General features: G+C 35.7%; 1 protein-coding gene across 2 annotated transcripts in view; it reads left to right on the top strand.

The window, feature by feature from the left end:
• The window catches only part of LOC124711702 (NADH-ubiquinone oxidoreductase 49 kDa subunit-like), a 168,974-nt gene that overhangs the window by 75,149 nt on the left and 75,426 nt on the right, over positions 1-18,399 (top strand). For both annotated transcript variants that reach the window (XM_047241904.1, XM_047241903.1), the window contains one exon: positions 1,551-1,752. In XM_047241904.1, coding sequence (XP_047097860.1) covers positions 1,551-1,752 — 202 coding nt within the window. The remainder of the gene's footprint in view (positions 1-1,550; positions 1,753-18,399) is intronic.

The raw sequence follows: 18,399 nt of genomic DNA, 5'->3' as shown, positions 1-18,399 counted from the left end.
GTTCTCACATAATAAGCCTAGCCTTATCTGAAATATATAATGCATCTCTAATTCAAGGCAGTTTTCAAGAGAGACTGAAAAATGTCATTGTTTAACCCCTCTTGAAGAAAGGTGATAGAGAAATGTCAACAACTACCAACCTCTTTCACTGCTGGCATCATTTTCCAAAGTTTTCAAGAAGGTGATGTATTTTAAAATAGTATCTCACCTTAACAACAATATTATCTGCAATAAATCACAATTTGGTTTTCAGAATAGTTGCTCTTCTGAGAACACCATTTACATGTTTACTCACCAAATTTTACAAGCAAACATTAAGTAATAAACTTTGCCAGTTTGATATTTTCTGCAACCTATGTAAGGCATTTGACTGTGTGAATCACAGTATTCTCCTAGATAAATTGAAGTTTTAAGGGATTTATGGTACAGCCAACCTGTGGGTAATGTCATATCCAACCAAATGAATGCAGAATATTGTATTTAGTAATTCAGCCAAAATGCCTTATCTGCCTATGAGCATGAAGTGTATACCAGATATTGTTTGCATTTATTATTGAGAACAATGTGCAATGTTGACAGTGAGCATATTTTATCTCATTACGGTACTGTTGTTACAGATGGGAGCTGTAACCTAAGAGAATGTAATGCTGACGACAATAGGAAGAAAGGGATAGATTGCTACTCATCATAAAATGACCCACTGAATTGCAGGTAGGCACATTTAGCTTTCTGCAAAAGCCAGATTCAGAAAAGGAAACACAAACACACATTCACACAAGCAAGCATGCAAGCAATGCATTCTGATCTAAGCTGTTGGAAATGGCACTCATGTGTGCTTGCTTCTGTGAATGTGTGTGTTTTCTTTTCTGCAGAAGGCTTTGGCCAAAAGCTAAATATGTAACAATCTTTTTGTTGTCCCTGCTTGGAACTTGAGTAGCAGTCCATCGTTTTCCTAATATTGTTGATATTCCGACCTGGAGTTTCCATAGAATGCATTGCTGAGAGGCATTTGAAATTTGAACAGTAAAAATACATATTAAAAAGTTTTACTGTGACAGGTTCATTTCTTTTCTAAAAGTGGTTATTGAAACAGTAGTAGTCAATGAAGCAATTGCTAGCTACAACATGTACATACACCAGTAGGCTGTTTTAAATTTCTTTATCTAAGTGTTTAAAATTGTATGTTAATTTGGTCAAAAATAGATGATAGTTCCACCAAAAATAGCTGCTAATTTTGCCAAAAAATGCTACATTTTATGTCTCTGTTAGTAATCTATGCCACAAATTCCTATCAGTCTCCTTTTACAATTTTTGCTCTCTACTACTCCTTCTACTGCAAAGTGTTTCAGAGAGTTGTAAATGTAATTCCACAAACTTGTCTATTTTAACAACAACAATTTTTTAAATTGCAAAAGGGGTATTGTTCCATAGAATCTTCCATCTCACCTGCTGAATAGTTCAATGCTAAGTCAACTGCTTCCAAGATCTTAATATTTATGGAATTAATTATATAAGAAATCATTTTTAAAAGCAATGCTTTCCTCTTACAGACTGTGATGCGAGCAGATCCTCATATTGGTTTATTACACCGTGGAACTGAGAAATTAATTGAATACAAGACATACATGCAGGCTTTACCATACTTTGATCGACTAGACTATGTTTCAACAATGTGCAATGAGCAATGTTACGCTTTAGCTGTGGAGAAGCTGTTGAATATTGAAGTACCAAAGAGAGCTAAATACATAAGAGGTTTGTAACTGGCAAAACCTTCAGCTTAACTTGTTATTTGTGTGCATTCAAAAAGATACTATCCACACAAGCTGTGGAACAAATGTATGAAAGTAAGAACATAGGCTATGTGAAGAGTGAATTGTATTTTAACACCGTAGAGAAGCAGCTCACCACTGATCTTAAAGATATAAGATGTGTTTTTTATGTAAGTACCATTTTGAAACCAAAATAAAACAAGTAGTCTTTTCTTAGTACTTTTATTTTTATATGAAAACATGTACTTTGATCTACTTTTCTACATAATTCCCAGCAATATTTGGTATGTTTACATTTGTTTGTGAGTATTTTATATGCTTCCTCCAATTGAAAATCCTGTTGACTGTGAAATATGCCCTATGATTCATTTTCTTAGTGCTAAAGGTGTGAAAGTGGCTGAAATTACCATCAGATCAGTGAAGTGTATGGAGAAAACATTATGAGTAATGGGACGGCATGGAAACAGATGAGAGCTTTTAAAAATGGCTGTATGAATGTGCATGATGAGGAATGAAGAATATGACCTTCAGTCATTTCCGACAATTTGGTGCAGAAAGTTGTTGAAAACGTGAGAGAGAACAGACAATTTATGATTTTGACAGTATGTGATGAGTTTTGTCAAGTGTCAGCAAGTGTGCTTTAGGCAGTTGTTGCCTAATCACAGACAATGGTTCAAGCCCGCATCTGGCCACGCTGATTTAGGTTTTCCGTGATTTCCCTAAATCGCTCCAGGCAAATGCCGGGATGGTTCCTTTGAAAGGGCACACCCGACTTCCTTCCTCTTCCTTCCCTAATCCGATGAGACCGATGACCTCACTGTCTGGTCTCCTCCCCCAAAAAGCCAAGCCCAAACACACAGAAGATTTCTTTGAGGATGGTATGCAAAAGCTGGTTGTGTGATATGATAACTGCCTTAATATTGGTGGGAAGTATGTTAAAAGTAGATTAAGTACAGACTTTCACATAAAAATAAAATTGCTAAGAAAAATATTCTGGTTTTATTTGTGTTTCAAAATGGCACTTACTTAAAAAAACACACCTTGTTTTCACAAATAGAGCATTCAAGATAGAGATCTAGATCATGATTGAGATAGCTCATAATAAGTAGCTAAATCTGGAAAATACAGATGTCTCCTTCTGAGAACTTACATGTACAGGGATTTATGCAGAAGCTCTAGTATGAATGCCTGGAGATGATGTGAATGACTAAGATGTCGATAAACGTCATCTAAGTGCCTCAATTTCTGGCAAAACACTTTGATTGTATTTTGGTGTGGACAGTTGTTACAGTTATGTATACTAAACCAGTCTGAACTTGGTGGAAAGAATGGACCACACTGCTTGGTGATTTACATGTATTTGTGTAGCAGCAAAACTCCTTCCCGTGGTGGGTTCAGTAATTTCACTGTTTGAGCTCATACCTCAGTATTTACTGCAATACACAACTCTGCATACAAATACTTGCAATCAACACATTAAAATTGATACTTGCAATGTTGGCACAAGCATTTGTCTGATACTGGAGATCTGCTACCCAATAACCGCTGCTTCACATCCTATCTTGCATTAATTCCAAGTAAATGGCAACTACTTGTGTATGTTCAAATAAATGTTTAGATAAGCTTTGGTGGATCACTGATTGTTGGTTGTTGTTTTACTCACCAGTCTTATGGGTGGTATGATGCTCTTCTCTATTCTGAAATTTTCTTCATTTCAGAGCACTCTCTTGGTAATTAAAAAACCATTTACTTTGTGGCAATTTCCATGTAGGTTTTCTTTATAGGGTCTGCATATACTACTAACTGCTAAAAACTTAAAAACAGTCCTAAGTTTTTCTACACAAATACCTCAAGATGCTAATAGACACAAATTATACATATACACAAATGAATTTGTTAGTTATTTTACACTTGCTGTGTGTGTGTGTGTGTTTGTGTGTGTGTGTGTGTGTGTGTGTGTGTGTGTGTGTGTGTGTGATGTATACCTTCCATGAATCTTGGCCTTTGCCAGAGTAGGATGGCTTCCATGTGCAAGTGATACAGATAGTGTACCATAGATGCAACCATAATAGAGGTGATTTGTGGAGAGAGCTGTCAGATTTGTGATTGCTGAAGATGGTCAACAGCCTTTGAGTAGCTGAAGGGGTAACAGTCTTGATGATTGACTGATCTGGCCTTGTATCACTAGCCAACATGGGTTTGTTATGTTGGTATGGTGAATAGTTGAAAGGATGGTGAAAATACAGCTGTTATTTTTCCTGAGGCCATGCAGCTCTACTGTATGGATTGATGATGATGGCATTCTCTCATTTAAAATACTTCAGTGATAAACAGTCTGCCATTCAGATCTCTGGGTGAGGACACTCAGGAAGATTTCATCACTAGCAGAAAAAAACTGGTTTTCTAGAGGTCAGAATGTGGAATGTTAGCTCCCATCATTGGGTAAGTAAGTTAGAGAATTTAAAAAAAAAGGAAATGGATAGGTTCTTGTTGGATATAGTGGAAATTAGTGAAGAGTGGTGATAGGAAGAACAGAACTTCTGGGCAAGTGAGTGCAGGGTTGTAAATATAAAATCAAATAGGGGCAATGCAGGAGTAGGTCTAATAATGAGTAAGGAAATAGGAATGTAGGTAAACTACTATGAACAGTATGGTAAATGAATTGTAGTAGCCAAGATAGATGTGACACCCATGACACTAGTACAAATTTATGTTCCTACTAGTTCTACAGATGTTGAGGTGGAAAAAATGTGCGAGGGATTAAAAAAAATTATTCAGATAGTTAAAGCAGATGAAAATTTAGTTATGGTGGGATACTGCCATTTGACAGTGGGAAAAAGAACGGAAGGAAAAATGGTAGGGAGAATGGGGACTGGGGGAAAGGAATGGGAGGGGGAAGCCATTTGGTAGAATTTTGTACACAACATACTTTAATTGCAAACACTTGGCCTAAGATTGTATTTTCACACTGCAGTGAAGTGCGCACTGATTTGAAACTTCATGGCATATTAAAACTTTGTGCCAGACTGGGACTCGAACCTGGACAGGCATAAGTCCCAGTTTCAAGTTCCAGTCTGGCAAACAGGTTTAATCAGCCGAGGATACTTGGTTTAAGAATAAGGGAAAGAGGGTTGTATAATCAGAAGAAGCCTGGAGACAATGGAAAGCATCAGATAAATTATATAACAGTGGGACAAAGATTTTGCAAAGTGGTTTAAACTGCATAATGTTTCTAGAGGCAATTGTATCACATCAAAATTCTCAATCATGAGACAAGTATGAACTTGTGATTGAGAATGTTGATGTGACACAATGTATCTAATGAGCAATTTTAAATAATTGACATAACACTACCTTTAATAATGACAGAAAATTGAAATGTGGAAGGTGTTTTTGGAAATAAAAAAGTGTGCTCAAAATGTAAGAAAAGTTACTAAAGTGCATCCAAATGGCCACTTTGTCTCACTGCAGTTTCATTCAAATTGCATAATGCATTGGTTATTAACCGCAGTTTAAACTGAAGAAATTGCAGAAAGGTAGGAAATTAAGAAGATGGAACCTGAATAAATTGAAAGCATCAGAGATAGTTGAAAATTTCAAAAGGAGCAATAGGGAACAACTGACTGAAGCAGGAGAAAGGAATAGAATAGAAAGTGAATGTGTCTCTTTGAGAGATGAAGTAGTGAAGGCAGGAGAGGATCAAGTATGCAAAAAGACAAGATCCAGTAGAAATCCTTGAATAACAAACAAGATATTGAAATTAACTGAGAGAAGGAGAAAGTAAGAAAATGAAGCAGGCAAAAGGGAATGGAGATGTCTAAAAAATAATTCAGATTATCTATTCAGATTCTTTATTAGCCATTAACTACATGTGGCAGAATGGGATTTATGTTGATATTTAATAGTAGTCACTATATTTATTACTGTTCACATTACATGTACAAATAATGTATTCTATATTAACCAGTTTACAGAAATGTAGTCATAATCTGAAAACTCAATTTCTACACTACTACGATATTTTACACACTACAAGATGCACTTTTTTCTTTGAAAAATTTCCTCCAAAATTCAGGTGCATCTTATACTCAAAATTAATATAAAAATGTCCAGTGTTTGATTTAAAAAGCCCAACATAATATGACAAATTGTTAATTGCAAAAATGAAGAAGAAATACAGAGCCCTGAGGTACACCACATTTGACTTTCTTCAAGGAAGAATACCTATTTTGAACTGATACAAATTGCTTCTTGTTATCTAGATAAGAATTAATTATTTTTAATGTTGTATTATTTATCTCATAACACTGTAGCTTGGCTAGTAAGATGTCAAAGGGGATGCAGTCAGACACCTTAGTTAAACAGCATAACTCCAGAGAGACTGTATTCTCTATTTCAAATGCAGTTAATGTCTGATTAACAGTTTCAAGGACTGCAGATGCGGTATTTTTTCCTTGTCAAAAATCAAGCTGTCTACTGCAAAGAAGGTTATATTTTTCAAAGTAGTTACTAAGCTGTCTGTGAGAAATTGCTGCAAATATTTTGGAAAAAACTATGACAATAGACATGAATTTGCTGTAAATTAAAAATGGGAAAGCAGGTGTGGGTAAAGGACAAATACAAGGCTGCAGAAGCAGGCTTAATGAGGTGAAAGATAGATGCTGCCTACAGAAAAATTAAAGACACATTCAGAGAAAGGAGTAGCTGCCAGATGAATATCAAAATCTCAGTCTGCAACCCAGAATTAAACAAAGAAGGGACAGCTGAAATGCAGAGGGAATATGTAGAAGTGATGGATACAAGATATGAACTTCAAAACAGGATCATAAAGAAGATGTTGGTGAAGATGAGATGGAGTATATGATGTTGCAAGAAGATTTTGACACAGCACTGAAAGACCTCGAGTTGAAACATTGTCTGGAGTAGCCACAATTCCCTTAGAATTATTGAGATTGTTGAGAGCACCAGCTGTGACAGAACCTTTGCTCCTGGTGTGTAGGATATATGAGACTGGTGATACTCTCAGACTTGAAGAAGAATGTAATACTTTCACTATCAAAGAAGGCTGGTACTGACAGGAGTTAATGTTGACAAACCATCAGTTTAATAAATCATGGATGCAAAATTATAACATGAATCATTTATGGAAAAATAGGAAACCAAACCAGTCTGCAGTTATAAGGGTAGGAGGACATGTGAGGGAAGCAATAATTGAGAAGGGAGTGAGACAGGGTTACAGTCTGTCGTTGATGTTATTCAATCTATAAATTAAGCAAGCACTAGAGGAAACAAAGGAGAAATTTGGGACAGAATTAAATTTCAGTTGGAAGGAATAAAAACTGAGGTTTCCCTGTGACATTTAATTCAGTCAGAAGTGACAAAATTTAGCTAATTAGTTTCATGTTCCATGGATCTTTTGTATGATTAATCGTAATGGTGTGGAATGAGTCATTTCACATTCATATTACACATTCATCGGGAAATATGACTACGTGCTGATCATCTTTTCTTTTCTGGTAAACCTTGCGGGATGTAAGGTCGTGGTCCATGAAACTCTTCAGCTCCTAACGTTTCGTCCAGTGCTTCGCTGGACATCTTCAGAGGGGTGTTTCTCCTCCGGTGAGTCTTGCCGACTGACGGGTCGGACGTCTGAGAGCGACTTATGTATCGTAGAAAGTGGGCGTGACCAGAGTTACACGTGATATGCAGAGATAACCTTTGTCAGAGATAAAACTTAACTATCGATCGTAATCTTGTCACGGATAAAACTGTCTAGCAATTCTGTAGTGCTACTGTTCAAATATCACTAAGTTTCATGGTCTCTTCTTTCCGATTAAAATTATCCTTATGTTTATATATTTCAATTGCTTCTCTACAAAGCCGTGGGTAATAGTTCGTCGTCGTAGATAAAATTTTTGTTTCGGAAAACTTCACTTGATGATTTCCTTGCTGAAAAGCGTGTTCTGCTACAGCCGATTTATCTGTTGTTTCCTAATCGGCAAAGACTTCTGTGTTCTTTTAACCGTGTATTTACGCTTCTTTTTGTTGTTCCAACATAAACTTTACCACATGTACACGGAATTTTATATACGCCACTGGCTGATAGAGGAGCGCGTTTATCTTTTACAGACCGAAGAACATGACAAATTTTCTTCGTTGGTCTAAAAACAGGTCTAATATCATGTTTACTTAAAATCTTTCCAATCTGATCCGTTACTTTCTTTATAAAAGGGAGAGAGACTGTATTCTTCCATCGTTTTTCGGACTTGTCCTTAAGCTTTTTGTTGTTTGGGTGCAGAATTCTGCTTACTTCTTTCTTTGAGTAGCCATTTCTCTCAAAAGCGTGCTTCAGATGTTTTAATTCGTCGTCTAGATACTCCGGCGTGCAAATCCGTCTGGCTCTGTCAACGAGACTTGTAATCACACCTCTTTTTTGTTTTGGATGGTGGTTAGAGTTTTTATGTAAGTATCTGTCTGTGTGCGTTATTTTTCTAAAAATCTGTTGTTTCAAGCTTCCATCCGTCTGTCTCATAACTAAAACATCCAAAAACGGTATTTTGTTATCATTTTCTCTCTCCATGGTAAACTGGATTCTTGGATTTATATTATATTATATTATATTATATTATATTATATTATATTATAATATAAATCCAAGAATCCAGTTTACCATGGAGAGAGAAAATGATAACAAAATACCGTTTTTGGATGTTTTAGTTATGAGACAGACGGATGGAAGCTTGAAACAACAGATTTTTTAGAAAAATAACGCACACAGACAGATACTTACATAAAAACTCTAACCACCATCCAAAACAAAAAAGAGGTGTGATTACAAGTCTCGTTGACAGAGCCAGACGGATTTGCACGCCGGAGTATCTAGACGACGAATTAAAACATCTGAAGCACGCTTTTGAGAGAAATGGCTACTCAAAGAAAGAAGTAAGCAGAATTCTGCACCCAAACAACAAAAAGCTTAAGGACAAGTCCGAAAAACGATGGAAGAATACAGTCTCTCTCCCTTTCATAAAGAAAGTAACGGATCAGATTGGAAAGATTTTAAGTAAACATAATATTAGACCTGTTTTTAGACCAACGAAGAAAATTTGTCATGTTCTTCGGTCTGTAAAAGATAAACGCGCTCCTCTATCAGCCAGTGGCGTATATAAAATTCCGTGTACATGTGGTAAAGTTTATGTTGGAACAACAAAAAGAAGCGTAAATACACGGTTAAAAGAACACAGAAGTCTTTGCCGATTAGGAAACAACAGATAAATCGGCTGTAGCAGAACACGCTTTTCAGCAAGGAAATCATCAAGTGAAGTTTTCCGAAACAAAAATTTTATCTACGACGACGAACTATTACCCACGGCTTTGTAGAGAAGCAATTGAAATATATAAACATAAGGATAATTTTAATCGGAAAGAAGAGACCATGAAACTTAGTGATATTTGAACAGTAGCACTACAGAATTGCTAGACAGTTTTATCCGTGACAAGATTACGATCGATAGTTAAGTTTTATCTCTGACAAAGGTTATCTCTGCATATCACGTGTAACTCTGGTCACGCCCACTTTCTACGATACATAAGTCGCTCTCAGACGTCCGACCCGTCAGTCGGCAAGACTCACCGGAGGAGAAACACCCCTCTGAAGATGTCCAGCGAAGCACTGGACGAAACGTTAGGAGCTGAAGAGTTTCATGGACCACGACCTTACATCCCGCAAGGTTTATCAGAAGATATGCCATCCGGTCGTGAAAGCCTTCATACTATGATCTCTTTTTTTTGTTTTATTACTGTTGTAAGTTAATAATTTCTGTCATCATCTTTTATACACTACAAAATTAGAAATTATTCTACAGAAGAGAAGGATTTTTGAAGGAGAAACATTTTCAGTTTCTTTTCAAATTCTACTTTGCTATCTATTGAATAAGTAATCAAAAAATTTGGTGGCAGCATTGTGCTCCCTTTTCTGTGCTAAAGACAACCTTAATGAGGAGTAATGAAAATATGTACGTCATTGCTCCTTTTGAACAGCAGTGGATTATTTACAACAAACTTCATGAGGGAATAAATATACTGCAAAGTAGTATTTAAAATGTCTAACTCCTTAAATGTGCATCTAAAAAATGACTGTCGGAAACCTCAACATATTATTCTCACAGCACATTTTTGAGCAATGAACATTTTCATTCTTAAAGTTGACTTCCCTCAGAACATTATTCCATATGACAAATTCCATATGACATAACTGAACGAGTTTTTTCCTATTAGAGTCTCATCAATATAGAAGCCTAAAAATTTTGAATATTCTGCCCTAGTTATTATTTCCTCACCATGTGTTATACTTATCAATGGCAAAGAACCTCTAGATGAGTAGAACAGAAGATGTTGTGTGTTTTTAAAATTGAGAGTGAGATCATTTGCAGAAAACCACTTAAGGGGAGCCGGAGGTGCCTATGCTGCCCATGTTAAAATCACTAAGTTTGAGGAACATTTATGAAGAAACTACCAAATAGAAAAATTTGATTTTTTTTTTACATATAGAGTGGTTTAGTATTGCAGTTATGACAGAGGGATTTTGGAGTATCTTTTCTAGTTTCCTTCCAGTTATTTTTTTTTATTAATGACCCAAATTTTTTTACAAATAATTGCTTTATAATTAAACTGAAATGAAACTACTAAACATATTGCCAAATGGCTGTGGTACAATGTAAGTTTGACCACTAGGAGTGCTGTATAAAAATTTCATCTCTCTAGCTTGAGTGGATTTTGAGATAATGTTCCTTATATTCGAAAAATTCTAATTTACAGGAAATGGCTATCAAAGTTTCTCAATACATTCCTGCACTATAGGATGGATTATCAGGGTCTTCTTCTTCATCCTCCAAAAGCTTCCTCTTCTGTCTTCTTTTCTGGCCTGTTGTTCCATCATACTTCATATGCCTTTCTCTTCTTTCTGCTCCTCTTATCCTTTCTCTGTCAATATTTCTTAGTGCTCATACAGTGTTCACCCCAGCTGTAAATCCTAATGCCTTCAGAACTTCACACTTCACTCTGTTCCTTTGGTTGTAGGTTGCTATTGCATCATAAATGCCAAAGTGCAGTGTTTTTATGCTTACAAACACCCTTTTAGGAATTACTTTCCAAATCAAATTGTTTACGCTCTCATTAGGATTCTGCATCTTTCTGTGTAGACATTTGTGTAACAATTCTGGCTGTGCTAAGTCATGAAAAATTGGTTTTATTGCATTTATCACAGCTGCTGGCAAACCATGTTTGTGATCATAGCCCTTTTTTGCATTATATTTGCACCAGGAATCTTTTGGGCACAGGCTGTGTTGAGGGTATTCATTGGAAGAGGCAGTATGAAGGAACAATTCCCACACTGCTTTTCGCATGTCACTAACATTACTAGTATTTTGCCTTATAGCATACCCATAGTATCTCTGTAGATGTTCAATCACCTCATCAGTAAGCCTGCCTCTCCCTCCTATTCTCTTTCCATCACTGAGCTTACTTGAACCCAAAGTTTGTTTGAGCCTTCGAAGCCGTGCACCCATACGCTGTTGCACATGCCCAATGCATTCCAACTTTTCAACTACAAATTCATTTCCATATGGTTTCAGTTCCTCTATAGTCTTGAAACCTTTGGAGTCACCATCCCCAAGGTAGTATTTGTACCTAATGTTGTATCTGGGAACTGAAAGTTCAAAAATTTGTTTCACTCCATCCACTTCCATTGCTCCACTTAACCCACTAAAATTTGCCTCACAGGTTCCACTGTGCTCTCCTTTGATTTTATTTTTGCACCTACAATGTTTTGATAATATTGCAACATCTATCACTTTGGCACTATCACCACAAGTAGCAGTTACAACCCCATTCAGGGATTTATGACCCCTCTTTTGCCAGGAACCATCTAATGCCACTACCAAATCCCTAGAACCACCGTTCATTTCTACAGATTCCTCCACTGCTTCCTTCATGGTTTTCAAAGCCACATCTTCAACAGAGGATCCTACCAGTTCACAGTAGTACCCAAATTTGCTTGGAGGCAATGGCAAGTTCATAATACCACAAAACAGTTTACCAGCAGCAGACCCTATCCCAATGGATCGAAGACCATACACAAGTCGAACATTCACATCAAACACTCTAGATCGTCCATTTTCACCAAAGAGACTGGCACGGGAATTGTAGAAAGTCACTTGATACTTGCAACATGCACAGATTATCTTCATCTCACAAGCTAAACCAAAGTACTTTGTTATCTCTAGTCTCACTCCTACACTTGAACACATTTTGCACAGAACACTTTCTTTCAGCACAGAAGATAATAATCCAATATTCAGTACTTCGTTAATATCATCACTGTCACTAACATATTCACGAAATCTGTCACTTCCACCAGTCAGCTTCTTGCTAGAAGATGTCACAGGGCTATGGCCGGCCATGTGTTGCTTAGCAGAAGAACGCACTGTTTCAGTAATTGTAGTATCGCAACTTGGTATTAGTGTTAATTTTCTTTTCCCTACGTTCTTCCTCTTCTTATATACACAGTTACCAAAACGTGGCATCGTAACCAGAACAACGCTTTACACAAGAAGTATAATACTACCAACAACAGGCGCAACACTGAACTAATTCGAAAAGGTAAACAGCAAAGAGACGATGTTCCGCGCTCTTAGCGTTTCATTTGTCACAGAAAATAATGTAGCCAACCCTTGAACACTCGCTGTATGTGTAACATAAGGCGCTGTATGCGTACCAGGCCGAGAAAATCCCAAGCAGTTCGCCAGGAAGTCACGAGAGGGTGTTAGATGCATTCAGCGGCCACCAATTTCCTCTGCAGGCATGGGGGAAAATGTTAATAACTCCACTTCTAGGGCGAGTAGAACAATAATTCAAAGTTTACATTAAAGAGGAATGTTCCAATTAATTTTTGGTAGCAAAAAAAAAAAAAAAAAAAAAAAAAAAAAAAAAAAAAAAAAAAAAAAAAAAAAAAAAAAAAATCGTAATTATTTGGATTTGACCACCTCCGGCTCCCCTTAATAATATTTTTGAGAAGATTATTTACTGTTTCTTCTATACTATTTCTGCTGTTTGTATGTTTGGACTGATTACAATACTTGCATCACATGCAAAAAGAACTAACTCCGCTTGTTGTATGTTAGACAGAAGCTTCTTTATACACGTGAGAAACAACAGTGGACTTAATGTTGACCCTTGGAGAACCCCACAAGTGATTTCTCCCATCAGAAGACTCTACCTTAGTTCCATTGGTTGAATTATAAAGTTTAACTTTCTGCATTGTTTTAGTTAGGTATGACTTTATCCATTGATTTCAGTACCATAAAAAAAAGAAAAAAAAAGTTTACCTGGGAGAATAGACTTGGAAGAGGGATTGAACAAGAGTGGTTAGCATATTGAAAAGAGATTATATTATGAACATCACCAAAAGTACAACTAGGGTAATGGAATCTAGTTGTTTTTATTAATTTATTTTGATCCAGCATCAACTGATTACAAAAAAAGTATTTATTGTTCCAGTCTTCTGGATAAATCAGAGCCTTACTTAATAGAGTTACATACTATTGCCTGGCATTGTTATCTACACAACTTTTTCTAAATTTTGTTGAGAGAACAATGTTATATATATGTGGACTATACATAAAACAATTTGCAATTACAGTACATAGATCCAGGAATTTACAGCTTGTGACACATTATTCAGATCTGAGATTCAAATATTTACAGTTTGTGACACAGTCTAAGATCTGAGATTCATATACTTTTAGATGGATACTCTCCCATCCTAAGAGTATACTAAATCTAGAAGCTCATCTATTGAATATACAGAATTTTTAGGAACCATAATTTTAATTTCTTTTTTAGTTCTGTAATGGGCAATTTGGAGATATTAGGATGGAAGAAATTCAGTAGTTTTACGCCTGCATAGTGAGGGCCTTTCTCTTAAGTTTTGTTCTATGAGAGATGTTGTGGGGTCACTCTCTACCTCTAGTGTTGTGATCATGTACTTCTTTATTAAGTGTTTTGTTACTGTTTACTGCCATAATGATTATTACATACAAATTATGAACAGTTAGTATTTTAAATTCATTTAACAAATTTCTGTAGGGCTCCCAGGCACATTTCTTTCCCATAATTCTAAGTGCCTTCTTTTGTAGGATAAGTACACTTTTCATATTACCTTTACTGCTGGATCCCCAAAACTCTATCCCATAGCTTAAATGGGATTCAAATAGTGCAAAATATATTTCCCTCAGAGTGGTAATATTACAGAAAGGTGTAAGTGTCCTTAGGGCATATATGGTAGTAGATAGCTTTTTGAAAATGTCATTTACATGATCAGACCAGTTTAACTCTGCATCAAGTGTAAGGCCAAGAAATTTGTTCAAGTATTCTTTCTTAATGTATTATTCACCCATTAAAATTTGGTTTTCATGAGTTTTTTGCCTCCCAAGATCAAATTCAATATAGACAGATTTATTTGTGTTTAAATGTAGTTTGTTTTTATGAAAATACTGCAGCATTATGCCTGCTGCAGTAGTGGATTCCACTTCAAGCTGTGAATAGCTTGGATTTCGGCATGTTAACATGGTATCATCTGCATATAAGATAGCTGTAGTGGGGTTTGTTATAGACTGAATATTGTTATCATAAATAATAAAAAGAAGTGGTCCTAATATTGACCCCTCTGGTATACCAAAATTTATCTCAGTGGTGTTTGATTTGTGTGCTCCCTCTGTAGTGCTATTAGACACAAACTGCTTCCTATTTGTCAAGTAGGATCTAATCATATTATGGGCTGTGCGTTGACAGCCATTGTTCCACAGTTTGTCCAGCAATATGGTCATATCAACACAGTCAAATGCCTTTGGCAAGTCTAGAAAGATGCCTCATACATGTTCTTTAATATCTATTGCTTGAGTACCACCTTCGATTAAGTTGGATGCTTTTGCAATGGTGGATGACCCATTGACAAACCCATACTGCTCCTTAGAAATCACTTACTTTCTCAAAAATTTTTAATGTTATTGGAAGATCAGATATGGGTCAAAAGTTTACTACTAGATTTCTGTTTCCTTTTTTTAAAATAGGCACAACTCAAGCAATTTTCAACTCATCTGGAAATAGACCATATTCCATATGAAAGTTGATAATTGCTGATAAAGGTGATGCAATTAAATGTATACATTTCTTAAGAGCGTCCGGACTAAGACCATCATATCCTGCTGCATGAGAATTCTTTAAGCTACTCACTATTTTAATTATTTATTCTTCAGATTCAGATTCTTTATTAGTCATTCAGCATTGTTACATGCAATAGACTTCGTCAGTTCACTTAACCTATTAATTTTACAAAAAAAAAAAAAAAAAAAAAAAAAAAAAAAAAAAAAAAAAAAAAAAAAAATACATATTTAAGTTGATATTGGGCATTTCTAAAAATTCTTCTAATGAATAGAATGGATTAGTTAACAAGAAGTTATGAACATTGTCTTTAAATAATTTGTCAGGCTTGATTGACCCATTTTTAGACAATTTGTTATATATTTTAATTGCCATATACTTATGACTATTGTTAGTTTTAGCTAATCTATTTTGTGGCAACAGCAGAGAAGTACACGGTCTTGTATAGTAGCCATGTCTTTCATTTGTTACACTTAAATTAGGTAGTTCAGCAAGTATGTAGTTAACACTGTCAAGAATATATAAATTAATTACTGTTAAAATTCTATATTTAGTGAACAATGGTTTACAATGTGTTCTATTATCTACCTTAGCCATTACTCTGATTGCTTTCTTCTGGATCACCATAATTTCATTTATTTTTCTGCTGTTTCCCCAGAGTATTAACCCATACCTTAAAACAGATTGAAAAAAGGCAAAGTACACTGTCCTTACGTACTCAAATGTCACACAACACATCAGTCTCTTCAACAAATATATAACTCTTGACAACCTAACCACTATGTGATCATCATGAGAGTTCCATGTTAGACTGTTGTCAAGTACAATACCTAAAAACTTAGCCTTTTGTTTTTCTATTTTTGTAGTCTTTGATAGACTGAACCACATATTCTGGGTCTTTACCTCATTTAATAGCAGACCATTGGCATTAAACCATGATGTTGCATTTTCTTTTGCCAATTTCATATCACTTACAAGGTTATCAGGTACATGGTTTACAGATAGAAAAGTTGTGTCATCTGCATACATATATGTCTTTACATCTATTTTTCCTGGTAAGTCATTTATGTGTACAAGGAAAAGAAGTGGTCCCAATTTAGATCCCTGTGGCACGCCATGTTGAACCTCGAGTATGTTTGACAGATGACTTCCTGAACTCACCATCTGGTTCCTTTTATTGAGGTATGATTTGATGAGTTTTAAACTTTTATCACATATTCCATAGTACTCAAGTTTAGAGAGCAGAAGTGAGTGGTCAACACAGTCAAAAGCTTTGCTCAGATCACATAAGGTTACCTGTGCGTGCGCATGGTCCTCAAATGCTGCTAGAATGTCTCTGTCTAAGAGCTCTATGGCATGTATAGCTGACCTTCTTTTTCTGTAACCAAACTGTGATGCACTTAACATACCATTTAGTTCTAGGTACTCATACATCTGCTTATATATTATGCCTTCAAAGACTTTTACTAGTACTGGAATTAGTGAAATTGGTCTGTAGTTTGCAGGATCTGATTTGACACCCTTCTTAAAGACTGGAGTTACCTTGGATAGTTTGAGAGGATCAGGAAAAAACCCTTCTATGAGACACAGGTTTATAGAATATGTTAATGGTGCTGCAATGTAATGTATGATTTCTTTCAATAGATTGTTTGACATATTAAAAATATCTGTACTGTATGAATTTTTCATTTCTTTGACTATTTTAAGAACTTCATGTTGGCATATCTCTTTGAAGTGTTTCAATGATGATCCGGCCCTATTATGATTTAGGTTTGCTCTCTTCAGATAATATATACATGTTACATTGGGTTTACTGATCAGCTTTTTGATATCATCAGCACAGCTTACAAAATATTTATTGAATGTATCTGCTGGTATTGGGACTGTCTTGTCGAAGTTTCTGACTTCACCTTTAACAGTATTAATTACTGACCAGGCTGTTTTGCATTGGTTTTTACTATTTTTTATGAAATTTGTGTTGTATCTTAGTTTCGCTAATTGCAACTCTTTCTTATACAGTTTCTTAGTGATTTTTTCGAGATCCTTAATTTCATTAGAATTGTTTACTTTGGCAAGGCGCTTCAACAGCAGTAGCTTATTTTTTAGATTCTCCAGTTCTTTGGTGTACCAAAATTTACCTTTTCTTGTTTTATGGGATTTCTTTTGAACAAGATGGGCTTTTAAAATACCTGTTAAGCAATTGTGGAATGTTTCATAAACTGTTTGGGCACTGGAATCACAGTTTTGAAATAATTTGTCCCAGTTTGTTATGCTCAACAGGTGTGTTAGTTTTATGAGATTGTGTTTTGTTAATATTAAGGTATTAGATTTTGTTAACTTTTGTCCAGCCTTGCTCTCATCCCCTTTTATAAAATGTCTTAACTTTACTGTTAACATGGAGTGGTCTGAGAAAACAAACTCCTTTACCTTGGTGGAGTACATATCACGAGCACAGTTGACAAAAGCATTATCCAAGCACGCTTGTAGTCTTGTTGGTTCTGAATTTACATGATGGAAGTTGTGCTGCCTTAGCATATTCAGTAACTTATTTACACTAGGTTTGTTACATGTTACATCAAAGCTTGAATTAAAGTCTCCCCCAATTACAGTTACATACTGTTTCCATTTCATTATGTAGCAGAGTACACTGTCTAAATTATCTAAAAAAGTTTTATCATCTGAGTCAGGGGAATGGTAGATACGTACTATGATAAGTTTCATTATATCACATATGATCCCGGTAATTTCAAAGTGTTTCTCTACACATGCCCAACTAAGATCTAATTCTCTACACTCTATTTCATTTGAAACATAGATAACAGTACCACCATTACGGTACTGAGATCTGCAAAAACTGTTTCCATATTTATAACCTTCTGGTACATAGTATTGTATTTGTTCTGGTTTAAGCCAATGTTCTGATAGACATAAGAAAGAATACTTATTCTGGGGCAATGACTCATCCAGAATTTCAACTTTATTTTCAAGACCCTGAATGTTTAAAAATAGGATGTTGTTGCAACTTACCTGTGAGTTAGCAGGCTGGTTTTTCACATTTTTATTTTCTTGGCTTGAAACCATAAAAAATTATCACTGAATGACACAGATGTATTTTTCCTTTGGCTCCTCCTTAAGCATTGCTGTGTTGCTGCCCCAGTCGTTGTTTGTTCTGTTACTGCTGCTGCTTCTGCTGATAATGATGGTGCTGCTGCTGTTTCACTTATTTCTGGTGTTTGTTGTTCCATAACTGCTGTGCCTTTCTGTGAATTATTAACATTTGGAGTGTTCACTTGCATTAATAAAATTTCACATTTGTCTTGGAGAGGTGTAGCTTCACTGATAGCAGATTTCACATTGGATTCTACAGGATACACACACTTCCCGTCCATGAGAGGTATGACTTTTCTATCAT

The sequence above is a fragment of the Schistocerca piceifrons genome, chromosome 8 (genome assembly GCF_021461385.2).
Source record: "Schistocerca piceifrons isolate TAMUIC-IGC-003096 chromosome 8, iqSchPice1.1, whole genome shotgun sequence".
In the NCBI taxonomy this organism is placed as follows: Eukaryota; Metazoa; Arthropoda; class Insecta; order Orthoptera; family Acrididae; genus Schistocerca; species Schistocerca piceifrons.
The sequence above is the reverse complement of the archived record's forward strand: the minus strand, read 5'-3'. Positions and strand labels throughout refer to the sequence as shown.